We start from the raw sequence: 26,163 nt of genomic DNA, 5'->3' as shown, positions 1-26,163 counted from the left end.
ACATCTCAAATGACATCACTGATGACATCATCCTTGTGATAGTGGCAGACCTCCTCTCCCCCTAATATAAACTTTGATACACACATTCAAAAATAGAAACTAAAATTTTCAAAACAATGGACATACCAATACCAGTTACAACAACCTATTCAGTAATTCTAAGATCCACATACACATCCACTCATTCACCAACCGTCCTATACAGTCACTCATACATGTACTCACTCATCATATGTACTCATACACCTATACATCCTGTTACACAACGCCACTCCTCCATAGAGTTACTCACACACATAGTCGCTCATGCTAATAAAGAATCAAACATCCATTTACTTGCATATACAGTTATACACACACACCACACTTACTTCTACAGAAACTTACACATACTTAGTCTTTTAAACAATCACTTGTAGAAACACATACTTATTCATACAGGCACTCTTTCAATCTCTCACTCTCACATATACCTACTTATGTACACCAATAGTCACATATACTAGTTTAAAACATATGTAGTTACTCATAAAGACACTATTGAGACAGTCATTCACTCACTAACACACCCATGCACACACTCATCCACCCATACAGTCCTGCACACATGCTGTCTTCAACACATACAAACAGTGAGTCACTCATTCATGCACCTATGCACTACGTAATACCCTCCACCGAACCATACAGACACTCAGACACTCCTACTGATACTCAAAAAACCAACTAATAACCTATATAGACACTCATGTAGCTACTCACCAACCCATGCAGCCACTTATACACAAAGTGAGAGACTGATACAGATATTTACATATTTAAACATTACTCACTAAGCCATGTATTCACTAAGATACACTTAATCAGTCAGTTATACAATCAATTTTTCAAAAACAAATCATCCATTTAGACACTTATATACCCATTTATTCTTCCATCGACCTTGAGATATACATATATAAAAATTATGTAATTTTCAGAAAAACACACATTCACTGGATGATGTCATCAGCGATGTCATGAGTGATGTCACTGACCATGTCATGAGTGATGTAATATCTGACGTCATCAGCAGTGCATTGCGGGCTCGCGAGTTATAGTTAGCTGAACTAACTATAACGGTGGAATTTCAATGGTTGTGTACGAGTGAAAAGTCCAGCTAACTAGAACGCCCCTGAAACCTATGGTTTTTTCAGTGAATATATATATATATATATATATATTCACTGAAAAAACCATAGGTTTCACACATGTTATAGTTAGTGGAAATTTTACTGATAAAAAACCAATGAAATTGCCCCGTTATAGTTAGCGCAGGCAACTATAACTCACGCGACCACAATCCTCTGCTGATGCTAATACTGTATTTAGACACTTATTTGCCCATGTCTTCTTCCATACATTTTTAGCTATACATATATTACAAATATTTTTTTTTCATAAAGACACATATGTCATCAGCAGAGGATTGCGGTCGCGTGAGTTATAGTTGCCTGCGCTAACTATAACGGGGCAATTTCATTGGTTTTTTATCAGTAAAATTTCCACTAACTATAACATGTGTGAAACCTATGGTTTTTTCAGTGAATTTGCAAGGTTTTTTAAATGCTAATTCCTAACTATAACGTGTGTGAAACCTATGGTTTTTTCAGTGAATTAGTACGGTTTTTTAAATGCTAAGTTTTTTTCCCTTATAATAAGCCCTGTACATTTGGTGGCCTACGGCCACCAAAAGCACAGGGGGTGGGGTAAGTGTGGATAGTGTTTTTTTCCATTGTAATAAGCCCAGCACATTTGGTGGCCTTCGGCCACCAAAAGCACAGGGGGTGGGGTAAGTGTGGATAGTGTTTTTTTTATTTTTATTTTTTTACCGTACGCTTACCGTAAGCGTACGGTAAGCGTACCCCGCGAAATTGCCGAAAAAAAAATAAAACCGTTTTTGCACTTGGGGGATGTTTGGGGACTCCCTCAACATGACTATGTGGGAGGGAGTTGTCAAAACAGCCCCTTTACATGTTTTTGGGCTTCCGATTTTAAAAATCTCTCTCAGTGCGAGAGACAAAATGGCGGCCGCCGCTTCCTGGTTTCGGCCGATTCGAATGTTTACTAAGATCTAAGAGCCAATCAGAATCGCGCTCGCGCACGCCACCGTACGCTTACCGTAAGCGTACGGTAAGCGTACCGTAAGCTGGCTCAGATATATATATTGATTTAAAGGCTATTTTCTCCGAATCTACTGAACAGATTTACACCAAACCTACAAAAGGCACTTCCTTGACCTAGGGACTACCTCTCTGCCAAATTTTGAGTAATTCTGTTCAGCCATTCGGGCTGTAGCTCGTTCTAAAGGTCCTATGGAAAAATGCATGGGAAAAACGCGTTTTGGGACCCCCCTTTTATCTCAGCCCCCGCTTGACGAATCCCCCCGAGACTTTCAGGGTAGGAGCGGAGCGTAGCGCCCCACCTATTTTGAGAAATTCGCGAGGATTCGTCGACCGGCGCCAAAGTTATTCAAAATAGAATGTTGAGGTTTTCCTATGGAAACGTGGTCCTAACTATAACTACCTACTGGCTATCGCCAGTAGGTAATATATATATATATATATATATATATATATATATATATATATATATAATCTACTGGCGGTCGCCAGTAGATAGTTATAGTTAGGACCGAGTTCCCATAGGAAATCTGAAAATTCTATTTTGAATAACTTTGGCGCCGGTTGACTTATCTTCGTGAAATTTTCAAAACTAATGGGGCGCTCCGCTCAGCTCCTACCCTGAAAGTCTCGGGGTGATTCGTCAAGCGGGGGCTGAGAAAAAAGGGGGGTCCCAAAACGCATTTTCCACATGCATTTTCCCAAATACCTTTAGTCGAAGGTACAGCCCGAACGGCTGAACAGAATTACATGAAATTTGGCAAAGAGGTAGTCCTCAGGTCAGGCATGTGACTTTTGCATATATGGTGTCAATCTGTTCAGTAGTTCCTGAGAAAAGTGCAGTTAAAAGTACATAAATATCTATATGCGCGCACCGTGTCGGACGCCATTTTGTGTGTGACAGTGAAAAAGAAAGGTGGAGAACGTGAAAAGGTGGCAGGCTAGCCTTTGTCAGGGGGTCCCTGAAGGACCCCGAAGGGTGAAAAAAAATGTTATTTTTTTTCAAAAAATAGCGGGGTGCGCGCACGGTGAAAAACCCTTAAAAAAAAAAAAAAAGAAAAACATTTTAAACTGTTTATAAGTTTATAGAAGATATTAACTATGCTGTTCAAATCTATCCAAATTCAAAATAAAAGAGCTGAGCCATTCCATATTAAAGGATACAGTCAATCTATAACTATATACATAGGTAGTTTATTGTAAAATAAATTTATAAAAAATATAATAATACATACATAAATTAGCATTTAAAAAACCTTACAAATTCACTAAAAAAAACATAGGTTTCACACACGTTATAGTTAGGAATTAGCATTTACAAAACCTTGCAAATTCACTGAAAAAACCATAGATTTCACACATATTATAGTTAGCTGGACATTTCACTCGTAAAAAACTATTGAAATTCCCCCCTTATAGCTAGTTCAGCTAACTATAACTCGCGCGACCGCAATCCACTGCTGATGACGTCACATATTACATCACTCATGACATGGTCAGTGACATCACTCATGACATCACTGATGACATCATCCAGTGAATGTGTCTTTCTGAAAAATAAATATTTTTTATATATGTATATCTAAAGGTTAATGGAAGAATAAATGGGTAAATAAGTGTCTAAATGGATGTTTTTTTTGGTAAAATTAATTGTATAACTGACTTATTAACAGTATCTTAGTGAATACAGTGATGTAATATGTGACGTCATCAGCAGTGGATTGCGGTTGCGTGAGTTATAGTTAGCTGAACTAACAATAACGGGGGAATTTCAATGGTTTTTTACGAGTGAAATGTCCAGCTAACTATAACATTTGTGAAACCTATGGTTTTTTCAGTGAATATATATATATATATATATATATATATATATATATATATATATATATATATATATATATGTGTGTATGTATGTATGTACATAGATACATTTAAGTCCTTTGGATTGGCTGAGTGTCATTTACACTATGCTTCCACCCATGATAGCTTATTGCATGGGGATTGGTTCACACTACATCAGTCAGTGGCTCTCTTGTGCTGTGAATAATGGCATTTTCTGATTATATATGCACATACAATGGAAAATAAGTGTGCTTCAGCTATAGGACTGTTTGGTCAGTCTATTAGTTTTCAATTTCCTCCTTTAATAGTTTATTTAAACTTTTCTTAAGAGGACATAAGAGTTCTCCAGAAAGTGGTAAATAAAGGGCCTTTTGCTTGGAGCTCATTTCACCTGCAGTGTGCTGCATACTGAAAGACCACTCTGTCTAAACAAAATTATATTATCGAATGCTATTAGCCCCAGTGTATTGTTGTTTTATTATTCCGTGATGGCTAACACATTGATTCAAAACATGGCATCCACACTGGAACTTTAAAACAAAAATAGACTATATACAATACCACTGCAAGATAGACACCCGCTGCTATGTCTAGTTTCATTATTGCAAGCATATTTCTGCTTTGTTCAGATAGCAGTATGTTTTCTTTTTTGTACCTTTCTTATTTTAATTTGTCTTGAATATGTTTTTGAGTTTGTGTTTGTTTTATTGTGGGTGTGTCAAAGCGTGAATGGAAGAACAAGTCACTGGATGGATGCTTGAGTGCAAACATCAGCGACAGAGCTCACATATGTGCCTTTCTGAGTCCCTAAACCCTTCAGTGACAAAAAAAGGCAATTTCATTCATAAGCCAAACCCATTGGCATTGCCAGTGCTTGTTTTTATACAGGCTCCGTCTTTCCATTGCTTAGACTGCTTTGCTCATGGGTGTAACTCTGGATTGATGGGTAGTTATGTGAAAGTAAGGGTAAGGTTGCCCAATTCAGTTTCACCCTATCCAGGTCCCAGACATGAAGTGAGAGTTGAGTGATGGAAAGACATCAGTTCTGATACAATTTGGTAACTGGGGTGACCGGTTTACTATTTTGTAGTTAGTTCATCACCATGTGCATTCAGTTTTATGCATATTCCTTCAATGGAGCAGCAATACAATTTCTGATTACTATTCCTATTGAAGTTTGAATGGCAGCTTTGAGAGTGGTAACCTATCTCATGCTTATTTGTATTTTTAGAGCCTAGAACTAGAGACCGCTATGTTTAATTTTGGCAATCAACCATCTGTAGTTTGCTACACCATTGGTTTATATTGATGACCAAAGCAGATATGTTTCGGTATCTACTTCAAGAAGTTGAAGTTGACATGGATGAAAGCTTTCTTTCTCTTTGTCAATCGATAGAATTATGGCAATATTTTTTGCCATGTAGTCTGGAAAGTCTGGAACATTTTTGTTTTCCTTCCACACCTGCAGGAGCAGCTGGTGGAATTTGAATCGGGTGAGGCGTAATCACACGGGGTCTCTCGGCAACCATAAAAATACCTGCACATACAACACTTTGCAATGCAAGAACTTTTGATTCCTGTCCGAGATTGCAGTTCATCATAGAGCATAACATTCAGCATAGCAAAACAGCAGTGTGCAGTGCATGCTCACATATCCATCAATATTATAATATAACATAGCCTGGCATAATTCAATATACTGTAACATAGCAGCGCTACATGGCCAAATCTGTGCAGCATAACTGCGTACACGCACACACAAACCCCCTCATGGTGTAACTTAATATAAACGGGTGCAATTTTGCAGAACGAATATCAGCATAACATAACAGCAAAAGGCATAGTTATAAGAGCGCAGCTTAACATGATAGGCCACTGTTCCTTATATTCACACTTACCTACATCTATAACACAGCGAACTAACATAACCTACCTAGCATAGAGTAACATGGCAGCACGAATAGTAGCATTAGGTAAGAGTTCACAATAGCGGTACTAGTAGATGCTGCGGCATTGCATAAACGCATAGGGCAACAACAAAGCTCACAAAGGATTAGTAATTTTTAGTCATGAAAGCAAACTACCTAATAAGTAACATACGCAACTGAATTATATTTTAGGCGTTTACTGCTCGAGACGAGATTGGGCCCCGCTGCGTCCAAACTTCTCTACCTCGCTCCTCTCGTATTCTCTCTGCCCTTCTGCCCTGCACCTCATATTCATCGGCTTATGTTTGCCGCGCTTCCTCTCCATGTCCTTCTTTGTGTCTTTCTAGAAGTGGGGTACCAGAGTGTCACGAGCCCTAATTCAAACAGTTCCTTATTGGTAAACTATCCCTGTATGTTTTGTTTGTTTGGGTATTAATTTGTCTTTGTTTACGTCTTAGAACGCAATAAATAAAATAAAAAATAAAAAACAGTGCAAGAAGCCAGCCCAACTGTGTGGACGAGGAGCATAGCATGATAAGGGAGGTTGCTTACGGGTGGCAGGAAAGTGATGTGTGGCTGTAACCACAGAGAGAAAGCACACCTGAGATGCAACAGTAAAAGGCCTTGCTCAGAAGTTACTTCTTGAACATGCGTCATGCTAAAACGAAAGGCAGCGATGGAAGGGACGGGGACAAAAGGAGCAGACCCTCATGGTGAGCTACAAGCAAGCGCAAGTGGCATTCAGGAGACTTCTGAACATGTGTGAACATGTTTGTGTGGGTGAGTTTTAAAATACATTTTTAAAAATCCTACCTGAGAGCAGGTCCGCCGTCCGCGCTGCCTCGGGTCCGTTGGCGCCCACAGCCCCTCTCAGCCAATCCTGGCGCTGCCAGCAGCGCCAGAATTGGCTTAGGGCACGGTTACTGCTCGCCCGCCTGCCCATTAGGAGACCGAGGTTTGAGCCTTTGTTCAACCCTCGCTCTCTTAATGGGCATGCGCCAGCCAGAGCAGACACTAGTGCGCATCACTGGGCACGGTGCGAAAATTAACTCACCTTCCCCACTCATGCGCACTTGTGCTGCTGCCTGTTGCCCCTGCCTGGTCGTCTGACAATCATGTCAGTCAACAGGACGCCGGACCGCCCACCACCTTCAGACTCTGAAGGGGGTGGGCAGTCCGACGTCATGCTGACTGACATGATTATCAGTTCTCCCTCGGCGTCTTTGAACTTAAGTAAACTGATTTAGTTTACTTGCGTTCAAAGACGCCGAGGGAGCTGCGGGCAGGGGGGCTACGCCCCAACGCCCCAATGGACGCACCGCGCCTGCACACCTGTATCTTCCAGATAAAGCCCGGTTAGTCAGGGATAAACCAATGGCCTCTATATGCGTTACCATGGTTTTTGTATGGTCAGAAATCAACAGTGCAATACTCCTATGCCGTCATGTTCCTGAATTAATCAGTTCCGTCCCACCTGGCCTTTTTTTTTTTTTGGCTAAGGAGACTCGTGTAACAACCCCCTACGAGATATTTCAGCGATCCGGATGCAGGCTTATTAGATGTTGGAGTTGAAACCTTTGTGTATACCTCCTTTCATGAAGCGAGGTTATCGTGCCCAGGGGTAATGACAGTTGGTGGCATCAACTAAAGATCGAGCTAAGGAAGGGTATGACCAATTGCTTTGTTAATAGCCCTTTGTCCATCTCCTCTGTTCAGTGTGGCAGCCTGGCATCAGCCAATCTGAGTCTGCTTAACCAACAGGCTTGAAATGTCTGTCACCTGTATGGAGTGTACTTGGAGTGAACTTACATCTTGTGCGAGTAATGCAAATTGTTGCCCTCACCAGATATTGTTGTTCTGTAGTAGGGGATCTCTGTGTATAGTCGTAATCTAGTGAATAGTCCCGCCCATGTGCGCGTACCCCGGAGCAATAAAAAATAATCTCTTAAATTGTCAAGCCATGCAGACCTGCAGCTACACTTAAGAGAGAATTCAAAGACAGATAATGCAGCCTATATCCACAGGCTACACTGTCCAGTACTTCAACTAGAAAATTCCACCAACATCCACAAACAGCACTGCCTGACCAGCTTTTTCCACAGAGAAAAAACCTGCCTCCACCAGCAAAAGCCTCTGGAATGATAGAGAGGAAGGAATGGACAGACAAGCCCCATAGGCTGCCATTATGTGGCTCAGAACAGGATACTGTGCCTTTAAGAAAACTTTCCAGAACTTTTCCAGTATCCCAGAATGCACAGCAGGTCCCTTCTACTTTCAGTTCTTTTTTCCGGCTCCTGCTAGCAGGACCCTGGAGCATTAGCTCTTCATTTTTTGAGCTTTTATTCATTTTTAGTGATATTTTTTCTGGATTTTGAAGTTTCACTCGACGTCTTTGGCCTTTATCTACATTCTGCTGTGGTTTTTTGGCAGAATTTCTGCAGTTTTCTTGTCTCTATACAATCTGACAAGTGCTTTGACTGCGGTAGGACGTAAAGGCCAAAGCTGAAGCTCACAGAGTTTGTCTTCTGTGCTTGCCTGTGTCTTATGTCTTTGACACCTGTCTAGGCATCTTCTTCAGCCTCTGGGTAAGGAGAGGGTAGGTCCTCCACCACGTCCCATGCTGTGGCCTCGGGGGCTTTCCCCAGTAGGAACGCGACTGTAGAACGACGCGATTCCGGTCCGCATCGAGGACGGCGACGTCGAGAGCAGGTATGACACCTAATGCTCTCCGTGGACCCAAGAAAAAGCCCACCTCAAGGAGTAGACCTCGACGTCGAGGTGATGCTTGACGTCGAGGGCTTGACGTCGAGGTGATGCTTGACGTCGAGGTGATGCTTGACGTCGAGGTGATGCTTGACGTCGAGGCGATGCTTGACGTCGAGGCGATGCTTGACGTCGAGGCGATGCTTGACGTCGAGGCGATGCTTGACGTCGAGGCGATGCTTGACGTCGAGGCGATGCTTGACGTCGATGCTTGACGTCGACGGCGATGCTTGACGTCGACGTCGATGCTTGGCGTCGAGACGATGCTTGGCGTCGAGACGATGCTCGGCGTCGAGGCGCAGTGATGCTCGGCGTCGAGGCGCAGTGATGCTCGGCGTCGAGGCGCAGTGATGCTCGACGTCGAGGCGCAGGTGATGCTCGACATCGAGCTGCAGTGAAGTGAGGTTCGACACCGCTGTGGTGGTGACGTCGCAGTGATGGTGACGTCGCAGTAATGGTGATGTCATGGGTGACGTCGAGGGGTCATTACTGGCGCTCGATGTCTAGGTCCCGTTCTGGACCTCCCTCCGTAGTGAGCCTATCATCATAGGCGGGGACTTCATTTTCCCGGCAACGTCGACTCTCGACGCTGAGCTGGGGGTGGACGCCGAGGAACCCTTCGGAGTCTGGGGCTACTTACACGTGGTCCGCTCAGAAGCGAGGGACTTTGGTCCCTTCGCTTAGTAGTGTCTGCGTACCGGCTCACCATCTAGGTCGCCTCCTGCTCCGCCCCCACTGGTGATACCACGGGGATGCCGCAGAATTCTCTCCGGCTCATCTCCCACTCACCGAGGGGCCTATGGCTCCTCAGCCGGTGATCCCCCCCCCCCCCGTGGAATCTTGATGTCCCTAGAACGAGGTCTCGTGTGGGGGCGTCGGTCCCATGGACTCCGCTGTCTTCCATAAGGTCCCGTCGTCACTGTTATGGAAGGTCTCTGGTCAGGCATGCCAGGGATGCATCTTACATGAGTAGGGAGAGGTGCTCTCCTGCTCTTACGAATTTCCCCCTTAGCGGGTTGTTCACTGGTGTGTGGTACTTGACTTTCGTACACTGTCACCGGCCAGTAGATTCTGGCTTCGGAGCTTCCTGTATAGTTGACATCAGTGAGGTGTAAGACTCTACAGATGAAACCTCTTGCTGGGCCGTGGTGATAAATCCCTGTGTGAGTTCCTTCACCAAAGTGTGGATCTCCTGCCCAGAGACAGGGATAGTCTACAGGGCATGATGGTTGCGGATATATATTCTTCGGCTCTGCAGCAGATATTTCGCTTTAGGCGAAACCCGGGCATTGCCATGGTTTTGTTCTACGGCGACATACTTGTCTTCGTCTGACATCTCTGAAGCCTGCGGCACAGCAGTGTGTTTCCAATCTCCCGTTCTCTGCCGCAACTCTTGTGCTCCCATGCGGATAGCGAGGTGGCCCGCATGAAGGCCGAGGCAAAGGCTTTGAAGGCTGTATGTTGGGAGGGGCATGGAGAACGGCTTAAGGCCGTCCGTCCTCTCCAGCGGCGTTATGCCTCCCAGATTTTGTCTCTGCGGTCTCGGGCCGCCATTGAATCATTCAGGTGCTGAATGTCGTGCGACTCTTCCAGTTCTCCTCCAGCGCTCCCTCCACCTCAATCGCGCTCCATGCGCGAGTTGTAGAAGGAGGCCACCACCCTCTTCCAGTAAAGGAAGATAGAATCGGCCCCTCTGGGACGGAATGGAAAGGGCTGGTACTCACTGTTCCTTCTAGTGTGCCAGGGAGACATGACCGAGTTTGGACCCGTGTTCGGCGTGCGACAAGCCGACTCGTGGGGTCAAAGAGTAATAAATTCCGGTGGAGGTCCCTGCATTAGATTTCCCCTCAACTTCATCAGTGAGATTGACTATGCGCATTAGATCTGAAGGCCACAGATTCTCACGTACCCCTGGCGGGGAAAATATCGCGAGTTCCTGCTTTTCACAGTGGGCAACGACCATTATCATTGCTTTGTGCCTCCTTTCGGCCTGAAGCCAACACCTCTGAATGTTCCATACGCTAGGACGTAGTGGCTGCGCATATGAGAGTAACAGTGTCTTTGTCTATCCGTTTCTGGATGACTGGTTTATCAAGGCAGCTACTTTCAGGTAGCGCGCCTGCATTTCACACGGACTTTCTCTCTCTTACTTCGTTTGGGCCTCCGCACCAACCTCACGAGGTCTGTCTTGGCTCAACGACTGTGTGCCCTTCGGAGGGGAGACACTCTTCGATCCTTCGGAAGGCTCGAGTTCTCATAATCATGCCCCACCCCCCAACGGTGGGGCCGGTCTCGTCTCTGACGATTGGTTGATCAAGGCTAACTCATTCTCGGAAGCACAAGCGCACTTCCTGAAGACGTGCGTTCTCTTGAACAAGCTGGGGTTGCACGTCAACATGTCCAAGTCTGTCCCGACGCCGGTCCAGTGCATACAGTACGTGGGGGCCTCCATCTCTACGCTGTCAGTAAGCGTGTCTCCTTCGGAGGAGGGACGATTGTCACTCCTTCGGAAGACTCAGGCCCTTATGACCGCTCCATCGACAACAGTGAGGAAGGTGTCTTCGCTGCTGGGATCGATGGCATCATGTATCTTCCTCACACACGGCTGCACATGAGACCACTGCTGGAGGGCTTGGAGGATCAGTGGGATCAGAGGACAGGTTCTTGGGACGACGAGATACGGCTGTCTCTGCATGCTCTTCAGTCGCTGAAGTGGTGGTGTTCGGCGGAAAATCTCCTCAGGGGTGTTTCCTTCCACTAGAACATTCCCACGCCGAGTATCGTGACGGCTTTGTCGCTCCACGGCTGGGGAGCTCATTCCGGAGAGTGGTCCCCGTTGGAGTCGGCGTACCACATGAATTTCCTGGAACTCAGAGCCGTTTACCTGGCATTGAAGGCCTTCCATCCGTCCTTCCAGACCATCTCGCTGCTAGTCCAGACCGACAATACAACCACGATGTACTACCTCAACTAGCAAGGTGGGTCGCCATCGCGCACTCTGTCGCAGGAGGCGCAGGCATTCTGGCGCTGGCTTCTGGCCCGCGGATTGATGATCACGGCCACGCATCTGCCGGGGGTGCAGAATGTTCAGGCGGACGCGCTGAGCAGGCTGCTTCAGGAGAACCACGAATGGGTCATAAACGACGTGGTACTAGGAGAAGTCTTCGCAAGGTGGGGGACTCCAGACGTAGATCTGTTCGCCACCGCCGAAAACAGCAAATGCTGAGACTTCGCCTCCAGGTACTACCAGAAGGGGACGCTGGGGAATGCGCTATGGATCGACTGGTCGAACAGCTTTCTGTACGCTTTTCCACCCATTCCCCTGATTCCGGCAGTGCTCATCAAACTGTCCAAGTCCAGGGCGCGGATGATCCTGATTGCCCCGGAATGGCCCAGGCAGTGGTGGTTCACGGATCTGCTTCACCGGTCTCTCCTTCCTCACATGCGGCTGCCGTGCAGGCCGGACCTTCTCACGAAGTTCGGGGGCGGATGGTGCATCCCAACCTCTCGTCTTTGAGTTTGGCAGCATGGCTCCTGAGATAGTGCAATATGGCCATTTGAATTTACCAGAAGATTGTATGGGCATACTGAAGGAGGCTAAACGTCCTTCCACTAGGACTTCCTATGCTTACAAGCGGAAGAGATTCTGCATCTGGTGCAAATCCAAGAGCTTTGACCCGACAACTTGTAAGGAAGATGTCATCCTTCCATATCTTTTACATTTGGCGCAGTCTGGCCTTAATTTCCACTCCATTAAGGTTCATCTCGCTGCTTTGACTGCTTACAGGAAATGCCCTTCACAGACTTCCTTCTTTCAGATCCCTGTGGTCAAGGATTTTTTGGAAGGCTTGAAGAAGGTGTTCCCTCCGGTCAGACTTCCCTCGCCTTCCTGGGAATTGGATATGGTGCTGTCCAGATTGATGAAGGAGCCTTTTGAACCTATTCACAAGGCTTCGTTGCAGCACCTGTCCTGGAAGGCGGCGTGCCTAGTGGCCATTACATCGGCCCGCAGGGTGAGTGAACTTCAGGCGCTGTGTTGCAGAGAACCTTATACTGTATTTCATGCTGCTAAGGTTGTTATGCGTACTCACCCTAAATTTCTTCCTAAGGTTATATCTGATTTTCATGTCAACCAGACCATAACTTTACCTACGTTTTTTCAGAATCCTTCTTCTCCAGCGGAAAGGTCTCTACATTCCCTGGACGTGAGGAGGGTGTTGAAGTTTTATCTTGATAAGACCAAAGATATTCGTAGGTCAGACCAATTGTTTATCAATTATGGATCAGTCAGGACCGGTCTTGCTACCTCCAAACAGTCCATCTCTCTGTGGATTGTGTCCTGTATACAGTTGTGTTGCCAAAAGACTAATAAGACCTTAGGGGGTAAACCTAAGGCTCATTCCACCTGGGGCAAAGCTGCCACGACTGCTGTGCTGCGTAATGTTCCGATTGCAGAGATCTGCAAGGCGGCCACTTGGAGGCCGGTCCATACCTTTGCTGCGCATTACTGTCTGGACTTGGATGCCAGGGCAGATGCTCAGGTTGGGCAGGCTTCGCTGCGAAATTTGTTCGCACAGTAGTGGTATTATTTTGTAGTATTCTCCACCGCCGTTTTGGTGTGAGGATGGGCTTGCCATTCTATTCACTAGATTATGACTATACACAGAGATCCCCTACTACAGAAGGAGTAGTTTCTTTTCTGTAACTCCAGTTCTGTAGTAGGGGTATCTCTGTTATAGTCATAAGCGCCCGCCCTCCTCCCCGGTGGAGAGATAAATATTATTGTAAGGAATGCTACAGGTCTGGCGTGTTACGCCTTCAAAAAGAACTGAAAGTAGAAGGGACCTGCTGTGCATTCTGGGATACTGGAAAAGTTCTGGAAAGTTTTCTTAAAGGCACAGTATCCTGTTCTGAGCCACATAATGGCAGCCTATGGGGCTTGTCTGTCCATTCCTTCCTCTCTATCATTCCAGAGGCTTTTGCTGGTGGAGGCAGGTTTTTTCTCTGTGGAAAAAGCTGGGCAGGCAGTGCTGTTTGTGGATGTTGGTGGAATTTTCTAGTTGAAGTACTGGACAGTGTAGCCTGTGGATATAGGCTGCATTATCTGTCTTTGAATTCTCTCTTAAGTGTAGCTGCAGGTCTGCATGGCTTGACAACTTAAGAGATTATTTTTTATTGCTCCGGGGTCCGCGCACATGGGCGGGACTATTCACTAGATTATGATGATAACAGAGATACCCCTACTACAGAACTGGAGTTACAGAAAAGAAACTACTCCTTTCCCATAACCAGGTATCCTGTGAAACTACAAATATGATGGCATGATTTGCCATCATAGAACCTGACTGTATACAGTAGAATGTGCTCTTGAAATCTGTTCTCTGCGTTCAATTTTTTAATGCAGCTCATGATATGAGTAGCTGGTTGGCCTGGCACCAACTGCGTCAATGTTAGGATATAAGCTGGTGTATATGACCAGAATATCCGTTGACCTTTTACGTAAGAGAAACGACATGCTCCACAAAGGAAGGATGGAACAAGGGGTAGGACTATTGTTGCTGCCCTCCTTTGGAGTCGGAAGTAAACTCTAAAAATGAAAAAGAACCCTATTGTTGCTGTGCCTCAAAACGGAACTAGATATAATTCTGCACGTGCTACGAACCCAACTCGAACTAGCATTGAGATGGGAGAAGGGCATTCAATGACTTACATGGACGATTTTAGGTCTAGCTTGACAATGCAATTCTCATCTGACCATTTAACCTACACTAATATTATTCTACAGTTCTTTGCTTCCACAAAAATACATACCCATTGCCATGCCATCCATTTGTAATGCTTCACATTACAATAGAGTATTCCTTTATAACTAGAACTCTTGCCATTGCCAAAGCTTGCACCTAACCTTACCTTTTGAGCCTTGCAAGGCAAACCTCGCGCAAGCTTTCTCCTGAATGTCATGTAGCCAATTGTTCAGCCCTCCACCTGGCCTTGTGCCTTTCCCAGTGGTTTTCAGCCCTCTGTGCTGTAGATTTAATAAATGTCTGCATTTCAGTCCATTTTGGTTCTTTTTCTCAGAAGGTGATGGCTGAGTGATGCTAATGATTTATTGGTGTAGCCAACTAGCTGCTTCTATCTCATAAATCAAGTAAACGTTGTTGAATGTTTTCTTGGTGCTGTCGTTATTTGGGACAATGTTATTTCCGGCTGCTGTGGCCTTCTTTGTACCAACTGCTAATATTCACAAGTATCTTGCATTCTCACGACAGCCATGTTCTGTGTCCTGTTCTTGGTCTGTGCAGTTCCACTGGTCTCTGCATCCCCGTTGTCTGACTCCATGTGGCTCGTGTAGGTTTCGTCGTTGTGTAAATGGAAGATGTGGGAAGTATTTGCCATGTACACTTTTGGCTGCTTAGTCTGTTAGTCTTTGCTGCCGGTGCTCTTGAGCGCTGTGACCTTTTGTTTGTGTCCAAAAGGCCGATGAGGTCATGAATCCAACCCCCCCCCCCCCCCCGCCCCCCTCACTGTTATGGCTGTGTCTTGTGCTCACCGGCAGATTTTTTTTCGATCCATTTCCTCACGACCGATCTTGCAGATAGGTATGGTTTTTCTTAACGTACTTATCCATTCCATTCCAAAAAGCTTTATTCGACACAGTCATAAAAGCAGATAAATATATATATAATATTTACAATAAAAGTGTCAAATTAAATTCTATACAGAAAATCTGTTCGTCCAATGGGCAGTTACACATATTTTATGGGCCAACAATGGTTTGTAGTTTCCTAAGCACTCTCTTCTTTGACAATTACTCAAACCTAATACTGACATCTCATTTCCTAAAAACGTATATATAAAAATGTATAAGTAGCACTATGGATAGGAATTCATACTATTGGGAAACACTGTGTTGTGGGGATGGATGTGGCTATCTTAAATCATTAAGCCAGAGAAGTATTCTAACACGATTTTACATGCACATTTTAAATAGAGTTGAATTTCGACCTGATTATCCACATCCACCCTAGATTTTTAGCAACTGCTAGGAATATAGGGGTTGAGGTATTTGTGTGCAGGATTCTTTCAGCTGCCAGGCTACTTCTTGTTCCCAAGAGTTTACATACAGGCCTCAACCATACCCTGCGAGGGATTTCATAAGCTGGGCAGGCGAATAACATATGCACAACTGATTCATTACAGGCCGAGCAACTGGGACACTTGCTTTCACGTACTTTATTCCACTTTGATGTAAAAGACCTCAAGGGCAGCGTGCCCGCTCTCAGCTGGAAGTAGAGCTTCCTGTCCTAGGGGTTTGGTGACAGTGTCCCAATATGGTTCGTATCTCGAAATAAGTTTAAGTTCCAAAAATCTTCCTGATAATGATGATGCATCACTAGCACTAAGAGCATTGAGTGTAACCGTCTCCCAGTATTTTTCTTTTAAGACCTTCTTTGTTGGAAAGCAAGCTGTAGTAGGTACATCCCAAAGCATTGACATTCCAAGTTTAGCTAGGATATCTTTAACGCCGCGCAACCAACTTATTTTATGTAAAGTGTCAGCTTTTATAATGTCCATAAAACCATCGGCATATGGTGCCTGTTCTGGTGTGGTCCACAATCTGCGGCAATACAACACTGTGCGTGGCTTAGCAGTGTCAGAAATAGATTTCCTCCCAAGATCATAAAACAGAGGGCGCAATGGTGTACTTTGTGGGAGGTTGGTAATGCCCCTCAAGAACTTGTTTTCAGACACACTAAGTTTAGACAGGTTCTCTAGCCCCCAGAGTTCAACACCAAATAGTTCAGAGCTAACCACTTTTGCATCATATACATGGAGCACTGATCTGATTAGTGAATGACCTTTTATGCTCAAGACGTAAGGCTCCCCGACAGTTGGCGATGTTTCAGTGTCGCCATGTCAATCTTATGGTTCCACTTTAGGTCGGTCTGTATGTTCACCCCTAAATATGTGAACTCCCTAACTTGCTCCAGGGGACGATTATTCATAAAAATGCCTCCTTTAAAAACTCTGTTGATTAGAAGTCATGAATTTCGTTTTTGACACAATGACTTCGAGACCACGAGTGGAGCAAAATTCATCAAATATTAACAGGGCTCGTTGGAGCCCACTCGGGGTCTTCGAAATTATCAATGTGTCGTCCGCGAACATAAGGATCGAGATTTTAGTCCATGCTAAAATCGGGGCATCTGTGTTCACACGTGTCATACACTCAACTATCCCATTAATGAACACAGTGAACAAAGTCGGGGCCATAACACATCCCTGGCGCACCCCTCGCTCAACGGAAAAAGGATCAGTCACTTGGCCCTGCGAGCCCCGACGTATTTTTGCGTAGTTGCCCTCGTGCAATCTCTTTAAAAGCGTCAAAAGATCAATAGGCAGCCCTAATTCTTGAAGAGTCCCCCCATAGCTTAGAGCGAGCGACAAAATCGAATGCCGATTTTTAGGTCCACAAAGGCAGCGTAAATGCTGCCTTTGCCCAGAACCACCACCTTCCAGTGTAGTAAAACAAAACGGAACACCTGATCGATGGTACATGTGTATGCGCGGAAACCGGCTTGCAAAGGTGACAATATGCTATGTTCCTCAGCCCAGTCCTGAATTTTATTAAGAATTAGTCTCCCCAGTATTTTTTGTGATGAGTCGATGAGGCTAATGGGACAATCGTTCCCCGACGATGATTTATCACCCTTTTTATACACAGGGATTATTTCGGCTCCTTTCCAGGAGTCCGGTATTGGAGCTCCTCGCGCAATTGCATTAGCCAAAACCATAATGATGTTCCCCATCTGATTTTATCGTGTAAAATCACATCAGCAGGGATGCAGTCTGGGCCGGGCGCTCTCCCTCCAACAACAGCACCAAGGGCTGTCTCAACGTCTTTGATGTTAAAAGCCTGATCTACATAAAACACATAGCTTGCCTCACCCACAGTTGACTCTAGTGGGTTACGTGTATATTGTGGTTCAAAGTGTTTAACCCACTCTTCCTGTGAAACATGATTGATAGGAGATTCAGGAATACGCTCGCTGTCCCACTTAATATTGCTCCAGCTCAAGTGTTTGCTATCTATCTTATTGCTGGCCTCTTTAAGATCCTTCCACCTTTTTTCGTCCCAAGAGCATTTAGCTGTGGCCATAGAGCTTTTATATGCCTGCCTGGCTGCACGTACTACGGCTGGTTTGCCACTTTTAATGGCCTTCCCAAAAAGAGCTCTTGTCTGCCGACAATCGCTATTGTACCAGCGGCAGGAATTCTGATACATTACTTTATTTGGCTTGTAAGGTTTGATAAAATACATTCTCATGTGTGAAAAAAGACTATTATGGGACTGGGTGATGTTTTCCTAGCTTATGCTATTTAGGCATATACTATTCAACATTATTAGGGCATGGTCAATCTCCTTAGCAATTGTATCCAAAGCCCCTGGGTTTTCAACTACACTCGTCCACTTGAGTCGTCTCATGTAATTTGTGGGGATTACATCACAGGAGTGTAATTCTGTCTCTCTACAGGATGCTTGTTCAGGCATCCACCGTTTTAGAGCTACACACAGAGGATTGTGATCGCTTTCAATTCGATCCCTCACCTCCATGTCATCGATGGTATGCCAGAGTACCATACTCACAAGTATATAATCAATCCTGCTCTTATTGGACCCATTATTAAATGTGTTGAACCCTAGCTTATCTTGAGGGGTCCTGCCATTTATTGCCCTGAGCCCCTTCTCTAGACAGACGGAGTTTACCTGTATTACCGTCTCTGTCCATTTTTTTATGGGAACTAGCTCGAGCTTTAGAATTCCCCACTGGGCATCATCCTCTTCAGTGAGGAGCCATTCCTCACTTGCAAGTGGCTCAAACGTTGTGTTGAAATCACCTGCTATAAGTAATTTACTTTCTTGAGTGTGGGAATCGAGGAGATCATCTAAAGCCGCTAAAACTTGAGACCTACCTCCTCTTCTTCCCCTCACATAAATGTTGAAAATATCAACTTTACCTAGTGATCCCAAGTTTAATCTTAGTGCTTGGATGTCGTTGCTGTTGGAAGGGAGTTTCTTAACACTGATGCCTAATGATTGTCGGACTCATATGGTCAAACCCCCCGAAGGACGACCTTTTGCCCCTTTTACTGACGGCACATGATAATTTAGAAAACCAACCCGCTGTTGTGCAGTTAATAGCCACGTTTCTTGAAAGCAACAAATATCAAAACGATCAATGAAAGCTAACCAATCTGGAGATAGTAATTTGGAACCAATTCCTGCAATGTTCCACGATAACAGAGTATCCCTTTTAAGATCTTGGTTGCTAAATGTTGGAGCTATGTAATTCTCTATGGGGCAATTGCTAAACCTAATTTGCCCCGCGGGTTCAGGTGACTGTAAGTTTAAAATTTGGACCGACTTTGTTGGCCTGTTATGAGTGAATCACTTTCCCTAGTTGTTATCAGGTCTTCACCACTACCAGTACGGGATATGGGCACACCAGTCAGTCAATCATTACATTCGAGGGTGGAACTAGCTATTCTAGTTGCCAATTGCTCATGATGGTTATTATCCTTATTGGCAGGCGGAGACTGCCTAAACTGGATAGATGAGTGGTCAGGAGAACAGGTTCTATATTCAAGTGACAATAAGTTTTTAACTAAAACTTCAATCTGGAAGGTTAGTTCAATGCAATACAGAGGGTTAGTGGGAGAGGTGAGCCTACCCGCTTTCACAATGTCATCCCTTATTACTGAGCGACAGCCCCTTACATGCCGTATCCAGTGAATAGCCTTATTGGTCAGTGAGTCTGCACTTTGTTTTATTTTGCCCCAGTTTCGGCACATTCACCATAAAAATTCTGTGAATATTATGTGACTTAATGGTTGCACTATCCCCCCTCTTTTCATGATTACCACGCTGCCTGGTTAAGGGTGTGCCAGTATTTAAGCTCCTGCCCTGTTGTAGGTGCTTACTTAATGTGTTATTAGGCAAAGAGCCAATGCCGGTTCTGATATTAGGCAGTGTGTTACTTCCAATAAGAGTCGCTGTAGAGGAAGTGTTCTGCTTAACCACCTCGCTACATAGTGGGGTCACTTTACTCAATGTCTCCTTGACTAGAAATGTAGATAATTGTGACTGGACTAACGGCAGATTGCAAAGAATGTTGACTCTACAGGTTAGACAATGAGTGCTAGAAGACTTTCCTTGTGTCAAATGCTTGAACATTGTTGTTAAATTCTCCACCATGGCCTTCAAAGACCCTAATTCAGTCTGGAGCGAATGGACTGCCCAGATAACCTCTTGTGCGTCTGGAATATGATTCCCAGCCTGTTCAACAACCTGCTCTGCACTATTAACCAATGGCGCTTCAATACCCTGTATACTTCCCTCACCCTGAGAATTGGACAATATGGCATATCTATTGGTACCAATGACTGAAGGATCAATTTCCAAGGACTGAGTACCATCAATTTCCAGGGGATTTGGGACAGTGACAACGGGCTTTGCCTCCCTAACAGTACTTATTTGACTCTCATCCTTACTCTCCTTAGGACCCTTTTTGGGCTTGAGAAACATATTAGGGATCACGGGGCAGTTGTTTGGGCTATTCCTGCTAGAATGCAGTATACTAATCAGAGACTTGTCTATCACATGCAAATTTGGCTCACTCACTACTAAATCCTCACATACCTCTGAGTGTATCAATACGATCTTAAACACAATTGCTGTTGATTTTTTTTTTGGTGCCTTCCTAGTCTTTTTCCCTTTACAAGTTTTACCACCCTCCCTGCCCCCTCCCCCCTTCCATGGTCTTTCTTTTCCCCATCACTACTGGATGGTATTAGTTCTTGATAAGATCTGCACAGTAGTCTCTAGTCGGAAATGAACAATTTTCAGGTGTCCGGTATAACCACAATATGGAGAGGGGATGGCAAATATCACCACAACAATACCTTATATAAAAAGCTGCTTTTCCCTGAATACATGCATCTGCTTTGCAGAGCTTAATTGATTCCTTTCAGCTGCTTTTAGCTGAAAACTTCCCTAGCGCCAGTGAAACCTCGCTGGTTGCTTCCTTTGAACACACCTGTCAATCATCATGAAGCTCACGGTGGGAGCCCAACCCAGCTTGCCTGCGGAGGCCCCTCCTTTAGAATCAATTAATTGTTTCTAAGCAATGTTTTATTACTATGAATACTTTACCCAACCCATTATTTGCGCCAGCGAATTTCGGGTTTGACTACATAATTCTTAATTTTGTCCTTCGCTGCTTTTGCACGCATTTACATGGCAGCACATAATTGATTGTTTTTTAGCTAAAGTTCAGCTGCAGCCTTTTGACTTGCCAGTGAGGCCTTGTGATGCCTCCTTTGAACACACTTGTCAATCGTCATTAAGCTCCCAGCTGGAGCCTTGGCCTAGAGAATTTAAGAGCTCATTTCTCACTTGCTCCACAACCAGGAAGCAGTGTTTCGTGAGGACTCCGTGCTACCAGCCCAAGAAAACAATCATTCTTTGGTGAGTTTTACCATTGCCCCCTGACTATACCTTTTTTCAAAATCACTCTCCTGGTTTAGTGATTAATTTCCCCTCATTTTGTTTTCCTTTAGATCTTCTGTGCAATTCATTTCACAGTTGGTAAGATTTTAGATTTATTCCATACAATTGTGTTTTACTCACATCTGAGTCAGCACTTATAATACCTTTCTACTTTACAGACATCCTGTTAGAATAACCATACCCCTCCTATCAATTTGCCTTGACCGCCCTTGAAATCCTAGGGTGAGTTTATGTAATTCAACTCAATTCTTAATTTAATTACTGTCAAATATTAGGAACTTTAACACTCTTTATTATAATACTCCTTCCCATAGGCCTCCTCCTCCACAGTCCTGATGAAGACCCGCTTGTGACACTCCACCAAGCGCCCATAGGGTTGAAACGTCGACGATCTATTGTGACACAGATTGCAGGACATAGTTGTTACCAACTATTTAATTTGTTTAACTTACTTGTTACTGCATTTTGAATCTGGCCTTTCAAAAACAAACCGCATCCTCACCTCACTGCACTATGTATTTATATCACCACTGAGCACCACTATCTCACTATTTTGTATCACTGTATGAATTTGGAAGTATAAAATTCTGCAATGTGTTTCTGTTTATCGAATGTTATCAATTCTGATACATAAATCAATGAAAATCCTTTCTCTGTGTTCCTATTTCCCCTTTTGTTCAAGAAATGTTTTTGCTTTCAGAAATGTATTATATGTTCTGCTGAAGTAACTACGGCTAACTACAATACGCATTGTTTGTACCCAAGAGAACCATTGTTCTTTATACGTTGGATTTTATGTGGCCATAAGCCATGACTGAGCACTGAAATGCCCTTGGCTGCGAGTTTTATTAGACTACATATTTTTGGCAATCAAACAATACGTTTTTTTACATGCACATCTTATGTTCTTCCAATATATCATACAGAAGGTAACATACTGAATTTCTAACTACCAATGTGTCATCAGGCGCCGGTGCTTGTAGTTACACTTTATGCATTACATGTATAGTTTTGCAAGTGTACACAAAAAGCACTGTTGCCAAGTATGCCAGATCTGGATAAATGTGCTTCAACACATGTGTTGTTACGGTTCTAGTGTTTCTTCAGCCCATATTTTGTTTTCGAATACCAGTTCTCTAGAGTGCTGGCAATAAGACATATGTTGACTGAGACACGTGTTTGTTTTTCAGAGCCTATCACAGCTGATCTAATGGAAGATTCTCCCAATTGGGACGTTGAAGTGACACCACTCAAGCGAGCAAATCCATTGCCGAAGACTGATGATTTGCCCGTTGAAGCTATGACTGTCACCAGAACGAGGACGGATCCACAGAGCGCACTTGAACGCCCAACTGGTTTAATTTCTAAATCCATTAAATCAAATTTCAAGAAGGGTCCAAAGCAGAAACATATGCTGAAAGCGACCACAGAGGAACCAAATCTGAACCTTGTTATGAAAGGAACTATAGAGGAATTGCCTACAAAATCAGCTGCTGACGTCCCAGTAGTCTCCTCTCTTAGGAAGAGTCAAAGTCTTGATGCAGGGAAAGGACAGCTGCTTAAGAACTCCTCTGAAGCTGGTGTGGACCAAGAGTCTTCTGATCATTCACGTCCGAAAATACTTTCTTTAGCTTCATTTAAGCACAAGAATGACCTCACCATGACTTTTGCCGAATTGGTGGAAGATTACGAGCAGTTCATCAAGGAGGGTTTAGATAAACATGTAGAGATCATCAGGGTTTACACAGGGCCTGGTGAACACGGATACCCTCAGCAGAGCGAGTTTCCTAACACGGAAATGATCGAGGACTATGAAAAGGAAAGAAATGACCACCCTAATCTGGAAAAGGAGAACGGCTCTGAAACTGAAAGGACTGACGACCCTGAAACTGATCGTAATGATGACAGTGAGTGGCCTGGCCGCAGTGGCTCCATTGCAAATTCTAGTGTGCGTGCAACATATGGTAGTAAGAGCGAGAACGAGTCCTTCAGCTCCAGCTCCTCATCGGACTATGAGTGCCGTGAGCAGCACCTAAAGAATGAGCCCCTAAACAAAGATGCGTGTGAAACTGGAAAATCACCCATTGATTTTGCAGAGGACGAGAAAGAGTTTCTATCTTCATCAAGCACAGCCCATGTCCAACCAAACAGTGCCCCAGTAGCACATGTGGAACATTTCTCCCGTGATTTGCAGGGACTCGCAGAAAACAGACCAATTACAAAATATAAATTGAGCCGGCAAAAGCCAGTGAAAGCAAAGACTAAATTGTCTAAAAGCAGTCAAGCTAAGCATCCTCCAAACCATTCTCAGAGAGGCATTCATAAGCATAGGGAGGAAGAGGTTTCAGCTACATTGGAGCCTAGAAACCCCAGCTTCCCGCCATATGAAAGGCAAGCTTATGAAGGTTACTGGAGGTCCTATTACCAGGCGTGGCAGGGTTACTATTCTGCGACCTCCAACCCCTACTACAGAAACTTCTGTAAGCGGTCCAGCTGGATGGCTGCTTACCACATGCACTCTGTCTACCTCCAAGAACTGCTAAAGCACTAACGCATCTCTTGCCAGTGTAACATTAATCTTAGGTTACAGTAAAGTTCTGATGCAGATTGTGTTTCTGCAAATACATTTTGTAATATGTGTACCTAAAATACAAAGACAAACCTTATTCGGTGAAATAAACCTCATCAACAGTTAAGGCAATGTAGACTTGACCAATTCAACCTGAACTAGAAACTTCTCACGAATCAAAAGAGACCAATCGATTTATAATTGACGCCATTGCACATATAGTTTTGCTGAATGATAACAGTGCTCCAGCAGCACACCTGTTTTATACTGTGTGTAATGTTATTGGCTAACATATTACAACTACATGTGCTCAGTGTTATTTTTTGTTTATTTGAAAATGTTGAATAACAAAATGAATCTGCTAAAAGGTCATTGTGAGGATTTATGTTGCATTAAATAGCTTTTGAAACCGTAAATGATATACTGCCCCAAGAGCTTATTTTGTAACTCTCAACTAATGTAATTTTTTGAACCACAAGTTACAATCGTGTTTGTAGATATTATAGGTTATAGATATTTATGCATTTTCCAAACATCATTCAGGGGTGTGGAATTTAATAAAATATCTACTTGTCCATGGGGCAGGTTGCTTCATAAATCTACTTGTCCTGTAACAAAATCCACTTGCCCCTTTGGTGCCATGTATTGCAGCGACAAATTATGACAGCAATCTCATTATATAAGAGCCCTGATATAGCCTCTCTGATTATGCCAGGGCTCATACCATACTAGTGTTTGAATGCTTGCAATCCCCTTATGTTGCCACGTTTCCGCAGATCTACATACTGGGGCTGAAGGTAGTGGTAAGCAATAGTTCCAGGGTTAGAATGCCCTTTTGAGTCTGTGCAAACATACTAACTTGCATGTTTTAAGGGTTTTCAACAACTCTTCTCCAATCTTTTCCCATACTGAGAAATGTTGGAAATTTACTCCTGACAATGCCGGACGTAAACCTTCTTCCAGTCGCGGAAAAAATTGGTTGGAGGGAAAGTGAACTTTCAAACACTCAGATTTTCGCATGAGCAAATCTACACATGCATATTGCTCATGCTAAAATGCACAAATATTTTCTAGGAGTATTATTTCTTGTCCTACTTCTGTAAATTTGTGGAAATTCACGGAAGCCATATAGCTGCACTTTTATACCACGGATGCACTTTTGAGACTCTCTTTAATAATTGGGCCCCTAATGTGGTCTGGCGTTGACCGTGACCTTTAGTGTTTATTAAAATTCTCTCTATTTCTCGGTATCGGCTGTCTTCACTGTGAGTGACAGCATTCTGCACTTTCACAAAGTGCATATTGGCACACTAAGTAGTTTTGTTCAGTGCCAGTAACTACTGTGGCAGTGTGTGCTTTTTGAGACCAAAAAACAATTTTTGCTTTTGCCAATGTTTGTTATAATGGTAAGGGCCTTGCAGCTCCCACGCCAATAAGGATTTACAAAAACCATGACAAAACAAGTCACACATTGACAAAACTAAAAAGCTGACCACCAATTTCAGATCTACTGGGTTTGCCAATGCTTGTTTATTTTTGTTTTCCATTATCCTATTGAAACTGGTTACACTGATTCTGCATTATGAATATTTTTGGGAAATAGTAGCATGCCTCACTCAACACATGTTACTAAATAATGCTGCAGAGAAATGGTATCTGAAATTTTACAGTAGTTTAGCCAAATGTTTTATTCTTGCTTTAATTTTTTTATGAACATTTTTATTTTGAAAGCAAAGAATCATCCATCTTGCTTTCAAGCTTCTGCAAATATTTGCATCAAATCAGAGAGCATTTCGGGAGGATTGTACATAGCCTCATATTGCTAAACTTTGAAAACGTCTGTACACATTTTTGTACCGGAACCACTGTCAGTAGTGCAGTCAGAGTTTACAACATCTACTTAAAGCGCTCACCCTAATAATAAAGGCTTTCAAGTGATGAACCATAAATACAAGTATGAACAGCATTTCATTTTCCTTCTTGGAAAACTGCTTTCAGTTTGTTCACATTGCTCAGTTCACTGCTCCAAAGATGAGGACCGCATGTAGAGTTCTGCAGGGCTCATCACTTTCCCCCCTCCTGTTCAATCTTTATCTTCTCCCATTGATTCGAGCCTTGAAAGAGAAGAAAGTCTGTACCTTAAATTACGCTGATGACTTCCAACTAATATTTCCCATGATGACTCCCAACTAATATTACCCATCAGCAACTCCCCTGACTCTGTCCGAACTTTCAGACCACTATGCTGTTTATCAGCGAATGGATGAACAGCAATCACTAAAAACTCAATCCGGATAAAACTGAGCTAGTCCTAACTGGGGGCAGCTA

At 43.8% G+C, this 26,163-nt stretch overlaps 1 protein-coding gene across 1 annotated transcript in view; it reads left to right on the top strand.

Moving 5' to 3' along the window:
• DDX20 (DEAD-box helicase 20) overlaps positions 1–24,251 on the top strand; it is a 298,858-nt gene extending 274,607 nt beyond the window's left edge. The window contains exon 11 of the mRNA XM_085609637.1: positions 22,457–24,251. Within this exon, the coding sequence (XP_085465763.1) occupies positions 22,457–23,817 (1,361 nt within the window). The 3' untranslated portion in view covers positions 23,818–24,251. The remainder of the gene's footprint in view (positions 1–22,456) is intronic.
• The last annotated feature ends 1,912 nt before the right edge of the window (positions 24,252–26,163 follow it).

Source organism: Triturus cristatus, chromosome 1_2, assembly GCF_964204655.1.
Source record: "Triturus cristatus chromosome 1_2, aTriCri1.1, whole genome shotgun sequence".
Taxonomy (NCBI): domain Eukaryota; kingdom Metazoa; phylum Chordata; class Amphibia; order Caudata; family Salamandridae; genus Triturus; species Triturus cristatus.
This window is presented reverse-complemented; position numbering and strand designations above follow the sequence as displayed.